Source organism: Natrix helvetica (assembly GCF_964273705.1).
Source record: "Natrix helvetica genome assembly, chromosome: 2".
Classification (NCBI taxonomy): Eukaryota; Metazoa; Chordata; class Lepidosauria; order Squamata; family Natricidae; genus Natrix; species Natrix helvetica.
In genome coordinates this window covers 20,691,155-20,714,543 of record NC_138552.1, presented here as the reverse complement: position 1 = coordinate 20,714,543, position 23,389 = coordinate 20,691,155, and the positions used below count along the sequence as shown (strand labels likewise).

Sequence of the window (23,389 nt, the reverse complement as noted above, 5' to 3'; positions counted from 1 at the left end):
CAGTCAAATCCAATGGACATGTTTTAAGTGGTTCCAGACTATCAACAGAAATTTACCCTTAACTTGGACTTTCCAACCAAATAATTTCCATTCTGCAAGGAAAAAAAGATCTGCTTTAAATCTTCTAATTGATTCTATTGCTGCTGTTTGTTGCTGGCACTTTTTCCGGACTTCTCCGGGCGCGCGCGGTTTATCTGACTTGCTGGGCGACGCAAGCTGGCTTAGGACCCGACGTGATCGCCTTTTCTCTTCGCGCAGCTGTCAGCGGCGAGGGGGCCCAGCCGCTTGCATTATATTTGAGCGTTCTGGTGCGAAGGTCAGTGGTGCAAGGACCCATCCGTTCGCGCCATTGCCTTTGTTGCTTTGAATTTGGTGCCGTTTTTTTCCAGCAGTTAGTCATCGCAGTGGTCATTTTAAATAAGAGAAAACTTCCGGCGGCCACTTTAGTTGAATATCGTACTTAGGGCTCTAGTCTTGCCTCCGTCCGAGCCTCTTCGATCTTGTGATTTGAAACATCTAACCTTCAAGACAGTATTCCTAGCCGCTATCACCTCTGCACGTAGAATCTCAGAGATGGCAGCCCTGTCAGTCAGGGAGGACTTGTGTGTCATGCATCCTGACAGGGTCGTTCTACACTTGGATCCTCCGTTTCTTCCGAAGGTCAACACTTGGTTTCACCGGAGCCAGGAAGTCATTCCCCTGGACTTTTATCCTCACCCTAGACATCCTACTGAACGCAGATAGCACAAACTGGATGTGCGTACAGTCATCCGCAAATATATCAAGCGCACCTTTTTTGTACGTTGCGAGGAGAGTCCAACCCCGCCCTAGGGTTTCTCTCACAGCTTCCATTCTAATTTGATCTAGACTTACTTGACTTGGTTGTGACTTCTTTACTGAATTGGACTTATTCAATCTAACTTGACTTGAACTATGACAACTCATTGGAACCACTTGTGAACAGAGTTACAGGTCCACGCCTTCATCGAAAAATCTGAGGTGCCGGAAGAGGAGGCGTGGCTAAAGATCTTTCAGTTCAGTCCAGGGCAGTCAGACAGAATTTAACCCATGCTTGGACTCACCTCGCAACGTACAGAAAAGGACCCTTCAGGAAAGCCAATGGTCATTCTCAGTGGGGTTTAGAATTCTACGTGTTCATAACCAGTCTTCTATAGATATGTAATAGTTATGTGTCAATGAGATGCTGCATAGGAAATGATCAAATGAAAGGATGGAGGACGGTGATTTCATGGTGAGAGGAAGAAACCTAGTTAACCACCCTAACTGATCTGATGGCTAAAAATGGTGTTGGGAGATTTATTCCTTCAATTTTCAAGATTCTGTCAACGTAGCTTTACAATAAAGTAAAATTAGTTCATCTAGTTATGTTTCCTATCTTATTTAGCTGGAAGTCCTGACAGTTATGTGCAGCAGGAAGGAGAGACCATTTCACTTATTAGCCCAAAATAAAATGGATTCCTCAAAAAGTATTATACTGCAACAGGGACTTTTAAGCAGATAGATATTTTCTCCCATCTCCATGTTTATTCACTAACCTACTTCTCAGCTTTTCACCTGATGAGATCATCACCCACAAAGCTTATGCTCTTTTCCCCAGTTTAACTGCCTTCCAGAGGTGTTGCCTAGAGATGCTGGGGCTGATGGCACAACCTCTAGGAGCAGCAGACTGGTTTCTGCTTAAATCTTTATGCCTTCTTCCTTACCTGTGGAGCTGTAATCAAAGCCCATGTATCAGTTGAAGGATACTAATGTAGAACAAGATGTCCGTCACAGTGAAGAAACCAGCTAGCAAATCAAGTCTTTTTAGTCGTGCTCAGCTACCAATAAATTTATGTGCACCTCTGCAGCTTTCTCTTTTCTTTCTTTTTCTCTTTCTTTTCATTCCTGCCTTCCTTCCATACAAAAATATTGAGGGGATTTGCCATCTCCTTCCAGGATTTTTTTAAAATTTTATTTTATCGTCGTAGCTTATACTGCTAGCTAGGCTTTCCTGGTGGTCTCCCATCCAAGCACTAACCACATCCTCGTAGAGCCAGTACTCTGTGCGGTGGCTGCTGGCAGTGATGAACTGCTTTAAGATTAAGACTTCCCCCAAGTCAAGTGGTGGCTTTGAAGGAACAGATCCATTAGTTCTCTTGGCAGTCATCTGGTAGCGGTTCCCATTTTCAGGAGACTTTTACACACACCCGCCCCAACTTCTCCATCTAATCTTAAATCCTGAGGCTTCCTCTGGGTCTCCTGCTTAGCTTCTTGAGCTCAACCGAAGGCTGCGGGGCACTTGGCTGGATTAGGTCGTTTAAAACGCCCGATATTTTGAGCAGATGTTCTGAACCCGAACATAACCGGAATCCCATGCTTCGCTCCGGCAACGATACGCTTCAAAACCGCCCAGACCCCAACGAGAGGCGTCCTCCGCGTTGGAGGGGCGGAACTTCCCTATTTACCGTTGGAATGGGGCGCATGCGTGGTACTGGCGCTCCTCCACCCACCTCGGTTGGCAACTTGGGAGCCTCCCGAGTCCTGAAAGGGAAACCGTTGGGCTCAGCCGGTGAGTAACGGGTCGCCCGTCTCTCTCTTCCGTTCTCTCTTAGGCGGGATCTCGCGACCGCGAGCGATTACAGAGCTACGAAAAGGCGGCAGCCCGGCAGCCGAGAGGCTCCTGCACGAAGCGTGTGGGACGCGCCCCGTTGCAAAGCAGCCCTTGGTGGGCAATTAGGCATAAAAATGAGAAAGCGGCGGGGCGTGGGGGGTGGCGGAGAGGGTGTCTGACGGAGGATGTTGGTTCCCACAGGATCCATCCATCCATCCTGGAGCCCTCCAGATCTATTGCACCGCAGTTTCTCCTATTGGATTTGCCAGCCTGGGGATCTATGCGCGAGTCATTCCAGGAGCAAGAGATGGGGTGGGGGGTGGGGGGGTGGAGAGCTATGTATGTATGTATGTATGTATGTATGTATGTATGTATGTATGTATGTATGTATGTATGCATATGTATGTATGTATGTACGTACGTATGTATGTATTTTGTGGATCTGGAAGTCAGATTGCACACAAGGAAACGGGAGAGGAGGTGGGCAGGATTGTGCTTGGAAGCCTCATTAAGATTGAACAAGAGCTGAAGTGTTAGAATAGAATAACAGAGTTGGAAGGGACCTTGGAGGTCTTCTAGTCCAACCCCCTGCTCAGGCAGGAAGCCCTACACCACCTTCAGACAAATGGTTGTCCAATCTCTTCTTCAAAATGTCCAGTGTTGAAGCATCAACAATAACACTATAGTGTTATTTCATGAATCCAGGGCAATTCCTTGTGATGCAATGGTGATGTGGGTTCTTTTTTTAGGGCAGTATTACAGGTAGTCCTCAACTTATAACAGTTCATTTAGTGACTGTTCAAAGTTACAATGGCATGAATGGACTTATGACCATTTTTCACACTTATGACCTTTGTAGCATCCCTATGGTTACACGATCAAAATTCGGATGCTTGGCAAGTGACTCATGCCTATGATTGTTGCTGCGCCCCAAGGTCATGTGATCACCCGTTGCAACCTTCTGACAAGCAAAGTCAATGGAGAAGCCAGATTCACTTAACAACCGGGTTACTAACTTATCAACTGAAGTGATTCTCTTAACAATTGTGGCAAGGGAGATCATAAAATGGAGCAAAACTCTCTTAACAAATGTCTCACTTAACAACATAACTTTGGGGCTCAATTGTGGTTGTAAGTCGAGGACTACCCATATAGAAGTAGCAGGTCATTACCTCCTAGGATACTTTATTACTTAGTTTAGTCTGTTGCCCTCGATTTCCTGATGGTCTCCCATCCAGTCAACCAGGGATTAATACTGTATGGCTTTTCAAGATCATCCACAGTCAACTAGATGATGCCACTCAAGTGTAAATGTAAATGGAGATTCTCAATCATCCAGATCATGGTTATCCCAAAGGTGTTTTTTCAAGAGGCAACTGGACTTTTTTTGTTTTTCTTTGAAGAAGTTTCATTTCTCATCCAAGAAGCTTCTTCAGCTCTGACTGGACATTGGGGGATGGAAGGATTTATATTCCTTGCAGACAGCTGGTCATTTACATACCCCACAATCCAGTCAGAGCTGAAGAAGCTTCTTGGCTGAGAAGATAATCTTCAAAGAAAAACAGAAAAGTCCAGTTGCCTCTTGAAAAAAGCACCTTTGGGATACTCAGGTGTAAGTTCAGTTTCCTGGGTGGAAATTGCCATTCTGTGCAGGTGTCAGCCTCTGTTTTGCTATTTGCTTTTGGCTGCCATTGAAACGGGGAGGGGGGGCTGGTATTTGGGAGGGGAAGTTTAAGTACAGGAGAGATTGTAAAAAGGGAGTTTTGGTCTCACCGTCTACTGCGCATGTTGGAGATTAGTGCTTGGTGTTGGTCAAAGCCAACCGTCCTGCATACCAACCTGATGATGCTCCTTGAAGATGGAGCTCACATGACACCTAAGGGATTTGCAGATTGGGCACTGGGATGAGGGTTACCTGGGGAGGGGGTTTGGTCACATATTGATATGTATGATTTTGCGCGCTTTTGCTTCAGATCTTGCTTTGCTTAGCTGCTATCTTTTCATAGCCAGTGCTTTCATAAAAGTGCTCTTAATTCTGCAAAATGGAGTTAAGTGGTTTCTTTCTTGGTTGCTGAGGGAGGCTGGCTTGACAGCAGGGGAGAGAGAATAGCCATGTATGTCAGTCTGCAGTACATTTCCGAGTTAACTTCATTAAATTTCTTAGTCATTTACATCAGTGCCTTTCCCTTGAGAACACAAAGTTTAGGACAAGTTAGCTTAAACAGTTGGGCTGATATTAGTGTTTGGTTTTAATTTGGTTAGTGATGGTGATGGCGTCATATTGTGGTATGGTTTTTTTTGCAACTTTTTTTAATTAGTTAATGGGCTTGATGAGGTGATATACAAATATCAAATAAATCAAAATAAATAAATAATAACCAAATCAGCTAGCTTGGGGATGCTGTGGGTAGAGTGGAATCTGTTAGATGGTTGTATGACAGTTAATGGAATGCCCTTTCTGTATGTTTTCTTTCTGTTTTGTTTTTACCTTGTTTTCATCTTAATTTAAATTGGCTGTTTTAATGGTTTTTATATATTCTTGATTATTACCATGTACATCTCCCAGTGTCACATTATGTAAGATGGGTGGCTATACAAATGAGAGTAAATAAAGAAGTTATTTTTGTATATGCAACAGACTAGCAATGGTTCTGGAAACGAAGAAGAATCCAGTCTGATCAGAAAGATAGCTTCATCTAGCAAAACATCCTGATTCTTACCAGCCAAAATGCTTTTTGGAACCTTATGGACAGGAAACAAAGGCATGGTTGCTTCATTCAGACGGTACAGGTTTACCAATATGCTTATGAATCTTGACTTTAAAAGTACGTGAAAATTGTTGGAGGTAATATGCTGACTCTGTAAACTGCTTAGGGAGGGCTATAAAGCACTGTAAAGCGATATATGTCTAAGTGCTGTTGCTATATGTTAGCTCAACTGAAGTACTTCTCAGTTGCTTCATAAACTATCCAAATTGTTTGCATAGCATCACAAGCAAAATGGGGCCGCGTGTACATGCCTGCAAAGTCAGCTGAGAAGAGCTTTTAAGGGAGTCATACAGAGATGCTGTTGATTTAACAATCTAAAGAATGGATCTCTATTAATATGTATCGTGAAGTAACTTGGATGTCACACTGCTCTAGAAACCTCATTGAACTTGACACAGTTCCCTTTAAAACTTTCTAAATCCATGACAACTAAGACATCTTTTGGCACTGAATTTCACAAGTTTGTGTTCACATATATATTGATAAATATATAAGTCTGTAAATAGATACTGAGTAATGAGAAAGATCTTAGGATTGCAATGGGCAGTTTGATGAAGAACAGGGTACAGCAACAGTGTAAATTTTATGTTGGAGGCGACTGAAGAAGAACCAAAAGAGATGCTACCAATATCACATTTATGTATAAGCCTTCAGCGTGATCATACTTGGATTATCTTATATTGGAAAAGCTGAACAAAATGCAAAGTTTGGCAATAAGAATGATTGAGGGATGATTATGAAGTTTAGGGCTTTTAACTTGGAAAAATGGAAAGTAAGGCAAAAAGAGTACAGGTTTATAACGGTTTTTTTCTTATCGCTAACACTAGAATTTGGGATCATCCAGTGAAGTTGAAGGGAGACTTGTATATCTTTATCTTGTGTATAGTGTCATTGATATAATATATGATCTTGGACCTGCCAGATTTTTGCACAAGAAGGCTATCATTGATTCATCCTAACATCCTCATGAATCAGTGATCCTAGGTTATGCAGTTATTCAAAAGTCTGCTTGGCTTTGAGAAATCGTTGAGCAAGTACCATTTAAAGCAGCAGGTCTGAGCAGCCACTGTGCTTTGATCCAGATGGCAAAACTCTTCTCTGCATGCTCAGGTGCCCATCACTTTCCAGTGAAGCAAAAGATGCAGGATGACTCGTAGTAGAGGGATTCAATTATGCAAGTTGAGGCACTGCATTGAACCTGATTGCTGGTGTTCTGAATTGAGATGCTATCTTAAAACCTATTTGACATGCCCGCTGGTATCTGGTATTGAATGTTATTTTGAAATAATTATAATATATGAACACACTGAAATTATATCTCTGGTTTGATTATTTCAATAATTAAGAACTTTACATTGTTTTGCAGAGATGCTGTTGAATTTTTAGTAAGGAACCATTTAAAAGCTATTTAAACTTTGATAAATTTTATGGATTATTGTATGTTTTAATCATGAAAATCAAATTAGAGGTACTAGCCTCTACATGTATCAAACAGAAGAAGCCATGGCCTCGAATCACCTGGCTGGGAGAGGTAATTATAATTTTTAATATATTGTACATTAAAGGTACATTCCTCCAAAATTTAAATCTTACTGGCATAACTTCAGGTCATTGTGAAAATTAAGTAATATAGCAATAGCAATAATCAATCTATACATCATTAGGAATTACAATAAAAGCTCTCTGAGCAGTTGAAAAATGTATCATTGAAGTTTAAAATATCTGCTTTAGAAAAGAGCTGACAATCCAAAAATTTGGATTTTTCTTAACATAAAGCATTCCTATCTAAACTTTTATTAATTAAAGATGAAGTTCTTGAATTTTTCATTTCAATATCAGATTTGTATTACACTGACTTCTGTTATTGCAATTTATTTGATTTTTTAAAGTTATTCAAGATATTTGAATATGCCATACTAATCACATATTACTTTTACATTTGATTCATAGTCATGATGCTTGAAAATCTTTTTTATTCTCTATGTTTTTAGGTATCTGCTATTTTAAAGCAAAAAATATATGTTCAAACCTGACTTTGTACTATGGCAGTGATGGCGAACCTATGAACCCACGCGGAGCCATTTGTCAGGGCACGTGAGGCGCTGCCCTGTCACCTGGCCAGCGCGCATGTGCGCACTGGCCAGCTGAGTTCATCCTTTTTTAAAGCCATTTTTCTCCCTCCCCAGGCTCCAGAGGCTTTATAGGAACCTGGGGACGGCGAAAAGTGCCTCCCCCGCCCTCCTGGAGGCCTTCCGGAGGTTTCATGAGCTTCCCTGAAGCCTCCGGAGCACAAAAACCTGCCCTACGGGCAAACCAGAAATTTGGGAACGGACTTCCTGTTTGCTCGGAGGGTCGTTTTGACTGCTCTTGAGGCTTCAGAGAAGCCTCCTGAAGATCCCTGAAGCCTCCGGAGGGCTTCCTGGGCGGCGGGGGAGGCTGTTTTCGCCCTCCCTGTGCTCCTATAAAGCCTCTGGAGCCTGGGGAGGGCGAAAAAAGCATGCAAAAATGGGGGGGTCGCACCTGTAGTGCGCTCATGCGTGCTGGGGGGGTCACGCATTGCACTATGGGTGCGGCACGCCTGCAAATGACCCCCCTGCGCTCCCCCCCACTTATGGCATGCGAGCCAAAAAAGGTTCGCCATTGCTGTACTATGGTGTCTTATAACTGAATCAGTGATAATTAATGTGGGATGGTTGAAATTGTTTTTTATATATTCCCCAATTTGTTTTTATTTGTTTTTTATTGAGTTTTTAATTGTAAACTATATTGAATCTCTGATTTTGGATACCTTATAAATCTAAATTATTACTGTTATTGTTGTTATTAAAATTCCATATCAGATCTTTTTGCTCAGAAAAAAATTATCTACTTGAACAGCAGAAAAGTCTTGTTTTCAACAAACATCTATCTTTGTGTAAGGATCAAGAAAAGAGTTTCTGAATCAAGTATTGTGTCATTTCATGTTTTACTTTTATTTCTTATAATGTTAGCAGAATTCTTGAATTAATCCAGACATTCATTAGCAAGAAAAATAATAATATGTAAATAAAAGACTGGCATTCTTTTAATAGGAAAAAGAGGCCGCTTTCCTATTGGATGACAGAAACATACAGGAAATTAACCTGCTTTCTGGAAAAACAAAAAAGAAGATTCCCCAATTACAGACTTTTCTGAAGAATGTTATTGTATTATCAACCTCAAGAAATGGTAGTCTTACACAGTTAATTCTTTTTGCCAGATTGTATGAATGTCTGTTTTTATAGAATGTAAAGAAGTTTCTAATAGAAAAATTAGCACTACTTCAGTTGTTTCTGATGTAAATTGGTTAGCCCTTTTTCTGATCATAAATACAGTCATGATACAAAATTACTTATGTATTTGAAATATTAGTTGAATATACATTTAACTGGGAAGGAAAGAGTGAACTCATTGAAAAGAATGATGCTTATATTGTATGTAAGTATATGTGCATCACACTCTGAAATGGCGCAATCTTTTTCACATAGGAGCTTGGTTGGCAGGAATGCTTAAAACAGGAGAGCTCTTTCTTTGGAACAAGGACCAAGACATTATAAAAACTGTTCCAGCCATTGAGGAATCTAAAAAAGTGGCTATGGCAGTGCAAGGTATGATTGTTCAATTAATATTTCTTTTTTTTTTCATTTTCATCTTTTAAAAAAAACTCAATATTTTTTTAAAAAAATATTAAGAACTGTAGTTTAAAATTGTCATTTTTCTTATAGTATTTTTCATAAATATCAAGACAACTACCTAATTGTTATATGCCAATGACACATTAATATCTATAAGGTATACTTATTGAGGCTATTATCACAAAGTGTGTTACTTATTAATGCAGTAAAAGCATCCATGATAAAACATATATACTAGTTTAAATTTTTTATTCTATTACCTGATTTCATATAAGAAACTGTACTTGTTTGTGATACCATATGTTTTGTTGTCATAAATTAACTAAATATTTTGAGTAGATTTAGAAGAACAGGATAATTCTAACACAGCATTATTTTCTAGAACATTCCTTGAGGTTATGCCTGCGTGTTTCCGGCAAAGGAAATAAAATACTTCTTGCTACTCCAGATGTCTGTGTCTTATTGTGGGAAAGCATAGAATCAAACGCAACACCTTCCCAAATTTCTACAATGGGGCAATGGTCCCAAATTATTCCTGAAGCTTCAATTGTGTTACCAGCCAACGAAGAGAAGGAAACTGTAGTTAGTGCTGATTTTATTGAAAATGAGGTAAAATATAAATACATCTCATCTTATTCTTTGACAGTCAAGTTTTTTAATATACATAGTGACTTTTCTTATAACAACCATGTAATTTTGGTTATTGTTGAAGACTATCAATATGTTTATCTTAAGTAAAGATTTGTTTTAATATTGAATCTGTATCTGTTGCCTGTATTTCTCATATTCGGACTGTTAATTATGATGCTTATGCATCCAGACAGGCCCACCTCAGATAAACCGAGAATTTTAGGTGCCAAAATACACCCCCAAAAACCCACTTTTCACTTATTTCAGCAATGAACCTATCAGCAAATATATATGGTAATACTTGTTAAAATATCTGTATTTTCCACATATATAATCCATCCTCAGATAAGCTGACCCTTGAATTTTTAATCAAAAGGCTATGAAAAAGATGGGTTGACTTATCCACAAGTGGAACATTTTTCATGATATGACAATTAAAAAAATTAAGGGCTTGTACAAAGTACAAATAGTCTTTAGTTAGTAACTGTTTGAAGTTACAAAAATGCTTACAATCTGGATTGAAAATTCCAGTGACATTGATCATATTTTGGATATAAGTATAATCTTTATTGTCATTGTACTTAAATACAACAAACTTGCTGCTTGACAAACAGCTCACATTCACAGCTGTTTATAGCATTCTATGGACATGTGACCTTGATTTACAATGCTTTTTTTATCAGAAAACAGCTTTTACTTCCTTTTTTTAGCAAAAAAAATCCCAGTAGGTTCACTTAACAACCACTATGTTCACTTAAAATCTGACTCATGCGTACACTTAACCATCACTGCAAAAAAAGTGTTGTAAAATCAGGTTGATAATGTAATGCTCAACTTGGCACAACTTACAAATATAATTCTAGACTAAATTACAGTAATAAATTGAAGAGACATAATTAGGGAGTCTTCCATTTGGCAACATTTTTTTAGAGATCCTGCTTGGATATTTAATGCTCAACATCTTAGTGTTTCCTATTTGTACTGGCATGTTTGCATGCAATGGCAATTTATTGCATTTCCTGCTGTGTTTTGTGCATGTTTTTTTTTCACAATAGAGAGCTTAGGATCCTAATCATAATATTGCATGTACAAAATAATTCATTATAACTGCAGTTTAAATTTCTAAGGATTAATATGGGAATGATTAAATCTTCTATAACATTGCTGTTATAGAAGCAATGTTAATTGTTGACCACTTGGTAAAATATGAATAATTATATATAAATTTAAATAATTGATAATACGTACTTCAAGTGAGTTATTCAAAAATGTTGATTCATTGACAGATATTGGGAGATTGTTGCTTGGGTTCTTTTGCATTTTATTCTGAGGACCAACTGGTGCTGATATTTTTGAAGATCAAATGGCAGGAGAACAGTTTAAACAATGCAAGGTAAAACATAAATATTCTGATTTTTAAATGGAGATGTTTTTATCAGATATTTAGTAAAATGCATATCGGTTTATGAATGAAAATGTTGCTGTTTATATGTGTGCATGTACAGCAGGGACTGAGTGATAAATACATAATTTTGAATGAAAAAATTGATAGACAGACATAGACAGACGCACAATATTATATTTTTCCCCTTGACATATGAATGCATATTTTAGGAATATGTACAATCTGGGTTTCCTTCCCAAAAAGTTGGTAACAACTGCCACAAAACTAGGATGGATATTACACTAAACCATAATATTTAGTAGATGAGATAGAAGGAACTTAAGTGAAGCTTTGGCCTAAGATGGCATCTCTTTCACTATTTTTCAATTGCACATCTCACTTACGTAACTTTTAAATTCAAAGAATCTAGGTTTAATTTTCCATGCACTGTAGCTAATAAAAATGGGGGGTAAAGTAGCGTGGTTTAATTCTTTGAAGTCCGCGTCGAAAAACAACATCCTCTGCATGCTTAAGGAAAACTTGACTATATATAGCAATAAAATTATTTCCCCCTTTTCCACTTTTTTCTTCATCCAACGTAGCTCGGTTCCATGTCAAATCCATTGGGCACAACAAACATGCTCTCTGCTTAATTTGGCTCCCTCTTGTGAATCAGTGAAGTCGAGAGGTGCTTTGCTTACTGCATTCTCTCATGATGGACTTGTGCTAGCAGTTGCTCTCAATCAAAAGGATCTACAGGTACCAATGTGAAAAGCATACGAAGAAAGTGACTTTATTAATATTGTGCTCTTTGGCTTTGTAAATTAGTTTGAATCAATAGTGAAATTCATTTTTTTTACTACCTGTTCTGTGGGCGTGGCTTGGTGGGGGTGGCCGGGGAAGGATCCTGCAAAATCTCCATTACCACCCCACTCTGGGCTACCAGTTCTCCAGAACCTGTCGGAACCTGCTGAATTTCACCCCTGGTTTGAATAATCCAGTATCAACCCGGTAGAAGAAGATGCCTAGAATTTAATTGCCTTCTCCTTTCAATTCTTGGCAATCTTTACTTTCTTACATTTATATATGATCACAGAACCTACCTAGCATGTATGGCTATAGAATAAAAAAGGAAATCTCTCTGAACTGTTAAGTCACCCTTTCATCTGCCCATTTTTAAGGAAACTCCCCATCCCCACCCAGTCTTTCAGTTTTACTTGCTGCCCTTCATCCTATTAAAAGAATCTACTGCTGCTTTCCAGGAAGGGGGTAGGGGAACACTTCCTTTTGGCAGCGCAGTCTTTAATTTATTTATTTAATTACATTAATTTAAGACTCCTTAAGTCTTAAAGTTTAAAATTACCGGTATATTCAGCAAAGAGACTTGTAATCAAGGAACAGAGTAATTTTGTATCTTATCCATAAGTCAGCATTTATGTTCAACAAATAATTCATGAAAGGAAAATCAATTTAAAAAAAGATAAAGATACATGAGGAGACATTAATACATTGTTAAATTTTATCCTGGGGTTTTGTCCATATTAAACATATTTTCCTTTTTTTCATAATGCTCAGGCAACTCAAATTCTGTTTATGAGCACTAAGAATTTTATTACTACTTCAGGGAGTCTTAAAGGCTGTGGTAACAAGTATCCCAAAATTCCATCCAAATTAATAAGGTCAGTATGACATCACATTTTTCCCCCCAGGGGTTATTTTGAAATCCAGTGTGAATATTTTAATTGCATGTTCCTGAAGGTGTTATTTGTTGTATTGTTGAAGGTCTTACTGGATTTCTGACATGAGCTGGACTCCTGATACTCTGTTTTTGGTTTGCATGTTAAAACGTGGATCTCTGATCATAATGACATGCTTAGGTGAATTGATGACTTTAGTTACTTACGGCTGCTCTGTAGAATTTGGACCAGCAGAATTTATTCCTCTGCATCCATTAATAACACACAGGTGAGATAATAAAACAGTTTAAAAAATATCTGAACTTTATCTTTTTCTTCCATATATTTTCTAATAGTAACCATATTTTTTAAATTATTGTATGTCATTCAACCTTCAATGACTCTGGCTGGCTCACAACAATAAAAGAAATTACAATAAATTCAATAAAATAAAGTCAATAAATAAAATTAAAAATAAAATTAAAAGTTGGTATGCGTGATAGTCCAGAGGGAATATGCACTGATAGTCCAGAGGGAATATGCAAGGGGTCTTGCTCTTCTTTGCCAATGGCACATTCATATTTTAAATGTTTTATTTTTTTCACTTATTCTTTTATTCTCAATCAACAAAAATGGCACCGGCAAGAAAGAGTAACTCCATCTTAAAGGACCTCATTTCCTATTAATGTAGCTTAACATCAGGGTGGGGATTTTGCCTAAAATACTTTAAGTAAGATAAACATTTTTGCATTATGATATTGTACATTAATCTTTTGTTTTGTTGATTTATTCTTCTGTCTACTAGATCACAGAACTCTTTCCTGAATTCTCATGATTCATCAATTTCTGAAGGAGACTTAATGAGGCAGAGATTTTCTGTCACATGTCACTCGAGTTTGCCTTATGTCATTGCCTCTGATGGATACATGGTTACCGTTCTTAAATTTTCCAGTGAGTTTTCGCCTTCTGCATTTACAAAGTCTTTGCTGCTTGATTCAGCCCAACGACTAGAAAAGTTGCATCACAATTTGATTACATTCAAGGTACAACTGCTTGCTTAATTTTTTACCACCATACAATATTGGTTTGTAATTAAGGTCCATAGAGTCCTTTCTGAAAAGGGCCACAAAACAGTTGCTACGTACAATAATGTTCTTAAAGAAACAAAAACATTATTGTACGTAGCAAGAGAGAATTAACTCATAATTGGATGCCTCCTTAAAGAAATTCTCTCTTTTCCCAAGAATTGGAATTGTCTAATGTCTAATTGTATAAAAATTAAATGGCATTTTCCAGATGCCAACTGGCATGATCTTTCAGATAGAAAGAGAACTATAACAGGATACAAATTATGAATCTGCCTTTTTATCTCGTAAGAATTTCTAAAAAGTACAGCGTCCCTTGCAAATGAAGAATTGACTGTGATTTCATTGATATTTTTAAAATAAATATCACAAGAGTTTTATTCTGCAGGAGTTATTACCACCTATTCCATTTTTCTTACACCAGTGAATGGATAATTTACTACAGGTTTTGCCGGCTTAACCAGAATTAATATTTCCATGGTAACTATCCAGTGTGCCATTTTTGGTAGCAGCACAGTCATTACTAAAAATGCTCCTGGAGGGGTACATTTGATACCTTTCTTTATTGTTTTAAGAGCAATAGGGAAATTGTTTTATTTAGTCAGATATTTTAAAATAATAATTTAAAATATTTAAAATAATATTTTAAAATACCGTACTTTTTCAATTTCATTTGCAGTGCTGTGATTATTCATTCTTCTGGCCATATGGCCATTTCTGCAAGAGTTAATGCTATATGTGTTTTGTGTTTCTGATATCCAAAAAGATCAAATCATATAAATTATATATTTTGTAATCTACCATGCCCCCTGTTTCAGAATCTGCTTCAACGAATGCATTCAGAAATTGAGGTTTTTTAAAAAAAGATGATGTTAACAGTAAAAGAGTTCTATTGTTCTCTTCCATAGTCTGAGGGGAAAAAGCAGCCACTGCAGTCATTGTCTTCTTTAAGAGCTAACCTCTTACAATATGAAAATCAGCTTTCTACTTTTTCTGGCACTCCAAAGTTTTTACAAGAAGAAGAGGGAGCCACTGAACTAATTGAAGAAGTGTCACTATTCCAGGTATTCTGATAGCTTTACAATATTCAATGATTAATGTTCATAATTTTAAATCATGATGAATACATAGTAAAATATTTAATAATGTAATGTGAATTAGAATAATTGTCATGTAGAAGGGCCATTTTGTTTGTTCGGAGGATAGTAATGTAGAATTTTATGTTTGAGATTTTTTGTTGTTAACGATAAAACTTACTTTTAAAAAACTCTTTACTATCTCCTGGTACTCAGAAGGCTGTTTATGTGACACAGGATCCCTAATCTTAACCTAGAGAGAATTGTACAAAAATATCAAACATTTTATCTTGGTTCAGTATTCATTTACATTTTGCTGAATAGATATTGAACCATTCATACACCAAACTGGCCATAAAGTATTTAGATCCCTCACTTGCAACAGTTTGTAGACCAGCGTTTAGAGAAATATTGTGTTTCCCATTTGTTCATGTGTGTGTTTATGTGTGTGTACATGTATAATTATAGTATACATGGATCTATAATTATTACTGATACATGTGTCACAAAATAATCATATTTCAAATGTATAACCTTTTTAATATAGGAATGCAATGAAGAATCCAGTGACGATAATTTTTTTCAAAGTAATTCGTACATTTTGGGAAGCCAAAAAGCAGATTTCACTTTAGGTGATGAAGGCCAGCTGGAATTCGCATCCATGTTTGACACAATTCATGCAATAGATGACACAAAACAGATAGACAGAAAAAAAGATGGCCTATTGTTTGAACTGAACCATATTCAAAAGAATCTCATCGCTGCTTGGAGAGTGGCCACTTCAAGAAGTATAAAAGAAAAAGACATATTATTAAATTTTAACATTCGTTGCGTTGTGCACTTTTTTAACATTCTCCAGCGTGTGAAACTGAAAGAATTAGATCATCCTATCAAGAATCAGTCATGGATACAATGTGTCTTAAACTGTTTCCACCAATTTTTGACTGTCCTCAGTTGGGAAAATCAACACAGCCAAACATTGGGGCATTTAATGAAATTAACAATGCAGACCTTGAAACTGATACTTACAGAACAACAAGATCACCTTTTCTCCACTAATCTTTTGGGAGGTTTCTCATTGCTGAAGATGGTTATTCATTATTTAAATGCCAAAACAATACCACAGTATGAGGTTCTTCTAGCAGATTTGAATGGTAATAATAAAGTGGAACTAGATTCTATTGATGTGCCTCTGTTTCAAAGGCACACAGATTGGAATAGTCACCAGAAGCACTGTGCATTACATTCTGTGCTAACGTGTTCTCTTCCAAACCGAACCGAGAATCAGGAAAAAAGGTACTTCTAGTATAAAAATTATGACTTTAAATATTTTACTATTTTGATGCATAGTCTAACTTGAGTCATGAATAAAATATCGTAAATAAGAATTCGGAGACAAGTAAAACACACCATTTGAGTTTGTGTACCCCTTCTGGTTTTTTAACACCTATAATAGATTTTAGTATGACACCCAGTATGCCGATAACCACTGGAACCACCATAGTCAATTTATGCTGTAATCTTTCAACCTCAATTTTCAGATCTTAATACTTTATGATCTTCTCCAGTTCTTTGCCTTCTACAATATTCTTCTAGTATCGCCCATCAATTAATCACACTTTATTTTTTTTCAACCAGAGTTAAATCTGTGTGTTATGAGCCAAGACATTACCAGTTTGTATTCGGAAAGCCCACAATATTTAACTTGCTCATTTTCAACTACTTTTTCAACTCTGTGTTGCCGCCAATTTTTCATTAGCGTCCCATGATATTTTTTAACAGATGTTTAATTAAATAATTTTGGTGACTGTTATCTCATTGTTCATAATCAGCTTGTGTGATCTTGCATGAGCTAAATATCTGATCTACTGTTCCTTCGCACAATCCACACTTTGAATCACTTGATAATAATAATTATAATATAATATAATTATTATTTATGGGCTTGGTTTGCAGCCCTGAATTTCCTGGTGATTTCCTTTTGAAATACTAGTGTAAGATTTCTTCTACTGCATAGAATATGTAAGGATTAGTCAGTAGCTTGCTTTAATTTGTGACTTTAATTCTTTTTAAATGTAGGTTAACTGTAATCTGGCGATACTTGTATAAACATGTGATTTGGTATTGGGCACAACTAAGCAGAAAAATGAATAACTCAAACAAATCAATGACTGAAATCCAAATTGCTCAGGAAATTCCAGTGACCAAAGCACTTGCAAGTCATATACAGGCAATCTTACAGTCTTCGGGAGAAAGCTTGGAACAGCTTCTGAATCTCAAGTCGGTGAATGGTTAGTGTCTTGAAGAAACCACCATCACTTCACATACCTTGCATAAATATATACATGTAAATTTGCAATTGATCCTCCACTACCTGCAAGGCTAATGATTGGTACAATTTAAGGGGTTGATTTGACTTTAAATTCTGCATTCAGTGGGATGAGATATCCAATAAAGGATTAATGTTTCCATTAACTCTATTTTGAGAAACAAAACTGATTCCTGACAATACCCACAGTGAACTTATTCATACAGATATTTTTCCCCTAATAGTCAATGTCATCTATGTGTTAAAAGCTTAATTCATGGTTGCTGATCTCAAGTAAACTGGCCTGAAGTTTAAGATTAGTTTAAATGCTAAATTTCAATTTGTTTTTAAGGTGAGGAAGAGTTTCTGATAGGATCATATAAAAAGTCTGTGGAGGCCTGGGAAAGAGCGTTTCAGGACACAAAAGCAAAAGGTACGATAGTGGTTCCATTTTTAAGGTTTGTCCTTTCTGCAAAAATTACTTGTTTGACGAGATATGGGTAGTCTTTTTTCTGACATTGTCTGTAGTCTCTTTGAAGTGAGTTAAAGCAATGCAGCCAAAGCCAAAAGTAGGTGACAAGATCTTTCCAACTCTGATACCCTTTCTTGGATTTTATGTTCCCTATTTTCTATTATGATTGTTTCTATCCCAAGCAGCAGACTGTAACCCTGTTTCCCTGAAAATAAGACCTCCCCGGATACTAAGCCCAATCGGGCTTTTGAGTGCATGCACTAAAATAAGCCATCCCCCGAAAATAAGCCCTCCCCTAAAATATTTAACCACATGCACAGCTGGTCCCTGCCATTTTCTGGGAGGAAAGGGAGGAACATGCACCACGCTGCCCACTTGCACCTGCCATCCACGTGGAATAGCCTCACAGAGGCCACTCCTACCGCACCCTAGCTACCGCGCCCTTCTTTTAGTGCTGGTCGCAAAAAGAACGGCTGGCCCAGCGATGCCAGTGCTGGCAAGAGTGTGCCAGAAAAAGAGACAGAACTTCTGGCCTTCTCTGGATCAGCTGATCTGCAGACTATGGGCCAAGGTTAAAGGGCCTCCTGCACTTCAAAAAATAATAAGACCTCCCCCAAAATAAGGCCAAGCGCTTATTTAGGGAGTCAAAAGAAAATAAGACCCTGTCTTATTTTCAGGGAAACACGGTAATCTAAAAAGATGCTATTGCACAAAAGGAATAAGGAAACAGTTGCCAATTTCAATTAACATTGTTAAGCAAGGACTACCTGCATATTAAGGTGTGAGCTTAACTGAGCTTCAGCAAATTCCTTCAATACCGTTCAATGCAATTCATCTGCTATTGTGTATTGAAGGGTATTCCTTAGCTAATAATTTGGTATTTCTTTCTATTTCAAGTCTCAATCTGGCCTTTTCATCGTGCTCCTGTTCCACAATTGGCCTGCATCCAGCATAGCGAGGCAAGATAAAAGTATACAAATTGTCACTATGATGTAGTTGCAGCTAATAATCTTACAGCATGTAGACCTTAAGTACCTTATGTGTGATGCTTCTTATACTAGCACCCCTTAGAATTCCCTTTCACTCTCCTATCATCACCGTAGCAATTGTTTTGTGTACTCTTCCCCAGGATAATTTTGTGCTTATCAACCTACCACATTATTTTCTCTTTAATCTGTCTTTCATACTCGGCCTATATAGCCTCTTAAAGTAGTAATTATATTGCAGGGAGAGAAAGGGAGAGCTCTACCACAACATTCCTATCTTAAATGGGTTTGCAATCACCTGAGGAAACATGGGGAGAGAGAAAGATTGCATGAAATAGAAATAAAGATAATACGTGTACATACCTGAATGGGAGGTTTCAAAACTACCCCTCACTTTTGTTATTAGGTGTATGCAGACACAGAGAATCTAGTAATACAGCATTTGGTGCAGCTAAGAAAAAGCCAAAAGTAAAAATCAGATAATTAAAATTATTAAAAGTTAAGCTTAATAATTATAAACTAGAACCCTGGGATTCAAAAGAGTTTGCTTATCCTCATTTCTCTTTGCAATAATGCTGTTAAAGAGTTTTCAAGTGGAAAAACCATTCAGTTAATCTTGTTTAAATTACTGTTTATCTAATGATTCAAATGAAATGTATTCTAATATTATAATTGTATTTGCATCATGTATTTCTATTTTCATTTATGAATATGGATCCAAGAACTAGATTTGCACTCGTATGTGGAAGGGGTTTATTTTTATACCATTAGGATTTATCTTTTTAGCTTTTGTCCAATTATTTTTCTTTCTAAATATAGGAGGAAAAAGAATACCCTTTCTTCAGACTCGATATTATCTTGCTATTTTATATTGCCATCTGTATCATTATAATATAAGTGAGGCTCAGGGTCTGTGTGATCATCTGGCATATGAACTCCTAAAACGAAATCAAATTTCTGTAAGAAACCAAGATGCTATGACAGGTATGTAAATGTAGAATTCTTCTTTCATCACTCAAGTTATATATAATAATATACAATACAATACAATACAATAGTAGAGTTGGAAGGGATCTTGGAGGTCTTCTAGTCCAACCCCTTGCCATATATAATTTCATATTATATGTTACATATAATTTGTTATGTTTGTTACAGTGTTATAAATATATGTTATTCATCATTTCTGTACAGATAATAGAACGTTGCTTTGAATTATATTATGCATTTTTATTTGCTTGCTTTTAAACTCTTTTTTTCCCTCCCAAACCTCCCAAAAATTCCCTCCCAAATCTGGTTTTAGAAAACAGGTAGTCCTCAATTTATGGGCATAATTGAGCCCAAGGTTTATGTTGTTAAGTGAGAAATTTGTTAAGTAAAGTAAATTAAAATTAAGTTAAACTAAATAAGTAAAGTGAGTTTTGCTCTGTTTTATGACTTTTCTGGTCGCATTTGTTAAGTGAATCACTAAAGCTGTTAAATTAATAATACAGTTGTTAAGAAAATCTGCCTTCCCCATTGTTTTTGCTTGTCAGAAGGTCGCAAAAGATGATTATATGACCAGGATGCTGCAACTGTCATAAATATGAACCAGTTGTCCAGCATTCAAATGTAAATCACATGACCGTGGGGATGCTGCAACGGGGCATAAGTGTGAAGAATGGTCATAAGTCACTTTTTTTCAGTGCTGTTGTAACTTTGAACAAGTCTAGGACCACTTGTACAGTGTCTTCAAAATTTAAATGGCTATTATCTTGTGATAACTATCAGCATACCTGCTACAACTCTTTTTTCCCTAAAGCACACTGATTGTCATGCATCAAAACAAGTTGAAATTTGAAATTTAAAATGGTTCACTTCAAAATATTTTGCATGTCGCTATTTGGGGGTTCAGTATAGTCCTATCCCAGCAGCATCTGCCCTCTGTGGGATGATGCCATTTCAGAAGATCTTAAAGTCCTGGCTGTTCTCACATGTTCTTGGCTAGCCTGACTGGAGCCCCTTGTCGGATGTATATATTTGTGACATTGGGTGACATTTTTGAACATTATTTTTGCTTGTTCCTACTTGGTTTCTCTTCTTACTCATTGTGTACTCTATTTTCCTGTTGTGAGCTGCCCGGGATTATTCTGGTGTTGGGCAGCACAAATCATTTATTGTTACTTTTGTTATTATTTCTATTTGAAGTAAGTTCCATTAAGATCAGTAAGACTTATATTAGTGTAAGATTGCAGTCTTTGGCTTTTGTTTCTGAACGACCAAGGAATTCTTACATGCTGAACAGTAATAACTTTATTTTGAGCTTTTTACTTCATTCAGTTACCTCAGACTGTTTTATTTTAGATGCTGAATGGATAAAAGATATTCACACTGAAGCTGCTCTGGCAGTGATTCAATCTTTGGCCCGATTCATGGCAGCCTATTTCACTAATGAGCCAATTTATATACTTCCTCCCCACAGTGTTGGTATCTTACTGCCACTTCATATTAAGCCAGGTACCTTTTGATATTGTTTCATATGCTTGCTTACTGCTATAGTGACAGAGCTGTATTAAGAGGTAATCTCCTTCCTCCTGCCCTATAGAAATGCACAAAACTTGGATTGGATATTATTGGATATTGGATAGTATTTTGTAGTTATTTCCTAACCTATAATTTATCTAGTCTATTTAGCTGCTGCTCCTTTTCTCTTTTAAGTAAACTAATGGCATAATGATTATCTCTGACATTTCTCTAAATGAAAAATGTTCTTCCCGTAAAATGCATCCAATGTGACGGATCCTGTTCTTGCAGAACTGAAAATTGTAGCTGCCTGTCTAAATTTCTGGGATAAAAGTAGGATGTTTGGTGGGTTGGATATCTGATGCAAATGATCTACAGTTCTAATGGTTGTGTTCAGCTCATCTGAAAACAGACTCAGAACTCACTTGGTCTTACTTTTAAGTAAGTTTGCAAAGGATTGGCCATTGAGCAATTTAATAAAATAAAATCACAAGTACTCTTTTTTTATTATAGAAGGGTGCCTTCGTATTATTCCTCTGCAACATTCCAGAGTCACCGAAGCAATTAGGGATAATGGCCTGTCTTGTACTTGGACTGTAGAATATACTCTTGATTTGTTGCTCATCAGTGGACTAATTCCAGAAGCTGTGTGGCTAGCCCAAAAACTTGGAGACTGGAAAATGGCTGTTTCAATCGGAGTGGCTTATCAACTATATTGTCAAAGTAATAAAAGCTTAGCAAGGTTAGTCATATATATATAAGCAGTAATGTATAATTATTTATCATAAATTGGTATTATAGTATTTACCATGAATAGTTATCATAAATAGATACCATCATCATTATCGTCCTGAATCTATCTATTGCAGGATAAATAGGATATTTATCCTGCAATAGATATTCCACTTGAAAGTTAAGAAACATAAGCTACCATAATGGTCAAGGGCAGGTTGATAGGTAGATATTTTTTGATGTATTAGTCTAATGCCGAAAGAAATAAAGTGACCAAAATCATCAATTTAGTTTCTGTGCCTAAGGGAGGACAAGGACCTGTTTTCCAACTCATGAGCTAGCACCTTAACTATTATGGCTGGCTGACTGGATGGATACGATAGATAGATGGATGGATGGATGTAGAAGCTCTGTATTTTTCTCTGTATGTGTGTGTTAGTAACTCTAAAATGGGTAATATGTCCCAAATCTAGCAGAATTTTGTTAAAAATACAGAGCATGAACTTTTCTACTTAGTTTATTGGTGGACCACTTCAGAGAGAGGTGACAGAAAAACAGAGCAGTTTTCTTTTTGTACTATTTTCCCATCACTGTTGGTTCCATTTTAGTGACATGTGATGATACAAGGTTGCTAGCACATTGTGTGATGTAGCTCACAATCATTACTTGGTTTGTCATAGCATGTTTCAACCCAACCAATTATGGTTGCTTACCATAGGTAACTGATAGGTAAGCAACTATGGTTTTGGGCAGTGTAGTGATTCAGCAAATAAATACTGGCCTCTTAGTAGTAATCTGTGTAAGTAGCTGGGTTGTCTGAGATTCATCGTATATCTTGAAACTCCAAAGATGATCCCTAGATAAAGAATCCAAGTTTTAGAGATAATGTTGATGTTTTAAACACAGATTATTAAGAGATTACAATCCTTGTAGGTTTACGGGTATCATTTCTATTTCCGCCACCCAACAGATATTGTGTTAGTAATCGATGGCAATTGGGCATTCTGTCCTTACAGTTACAGTGTATGAAGTGATAGTTGCAATAATCTTACAGGTCAGTAAGAAACATGTCTATCTAAGATTTCAAAGGACACCCCCCCCCCCCTTCCAAATAGGTTTCTTTTGCTGATGTTATTGTGCAATATTACCTCTTTTAGAGTTTCATGTTATACTGAATGAGACAAATATTGTTTGCATCAATCAATATTTTTCTTTTGCAAAATATTCTCTTGAGTAAACTTCCTGTATGATTAAGCAGAGACCATTTAGAGAATAGTTTGAAGTAAGCTACCCTGGTACTCTTGATACAATTTCAGGTCAGGGAACGTGGAATTATTCCTACCATTACACTTGACTCCAACAAACATTTTTCAAGAAAAGCTACAATCTTTTTTGGGTCAGCCTGTCAACAATGAAACAACAAATCAAGGAAACCTCAGATGCAGACAACTGACAGGTGCACAGGTTTTTTATATGAATTTGTTATTGTATTATATTTCTAATACTTTT

General features: G+C 36.9%; 1 protein-coding gene across 1 annotated transcript in view; it reads left to right on the top strand.

Annotated features, from left to right (window-relative positions):
• Window positions 1–2,445: 2,445 nt before the first annotated feature.
• The window catches only part of CPLANE1 (ciliogenesis and planar polarity effector complex subunit 1), an 81,598-nt gene continuing 60,654 nt past the window's right edge, over window positions 2,446–23,389 (top strand). The window contains exons 1-19 of the mRNA XM_081940547.1: window positions 2,446–2,569; window positions 5,250–5,436; window positions 6,746–6,910; window positions 8,451–8,586; window positions 8,886–9,005; window positions 9,415–9,641; window positions 10,949–11,055; window positions 11,649–11,805; window positions 12,622–12,725; window positions 12,829–13,011; window positions 13,528–13,765; window positions 14,716–14,871; window positions 15,431–16,179; window positions 16,963–17,174; window positions 17,544–17,624; window positions 19,469–19,633; window positions 20,990–21,142; window positions 21,662–21,890; window positions 23,197–23,336. Coding sequence (XP_081796673.1) covers window positions 6,830–6,910; window positions 8,451–8,586; window positions 8,886–9,005; window positions 9,415–9,641; window positions 10,949–11,055; window positions 11,649–11,805; window positions 12,622–12,725; window positions 12,829–13,011; window positions 13,528–13,765; window positions 14,716–14,871; window positions 15,431–16,179; window positions 16,963–17,174; window positions 17,544–17,624; window positions 19,469–19,633; window positions 20,990–21,142; window positions 21,662–21,890; window positions 23,197–23,336 — 3,238 coding nt within the window. The 5' untranslated portion in view covers window positions 2,446–2,569; window positions 5,250–5,436; window positions 6,746–6,829. The remainder of the gene's footprint in view (window positions 2,570–5,249; window positions 5,437–6,745; window positions 6,911–8,450; window positions 8,587–8,885; window positions 9,006–9,414; window positions 9,642–10,948; window positions 11,056–11,648; window positions 11,806–12,621; window positions 12,726–12,828; window positions 13,012–13,527; window positions 13,766–14,715; window positions 14,872–15,430; window positions 16,180–16,962; window positions 17,175–17,543; window positions 17,625–19,468; window positions 19,634–20,989; window positions 21,143–21,661; window positions 21,891–23,196; window positions 23,337–23,389) is intronic.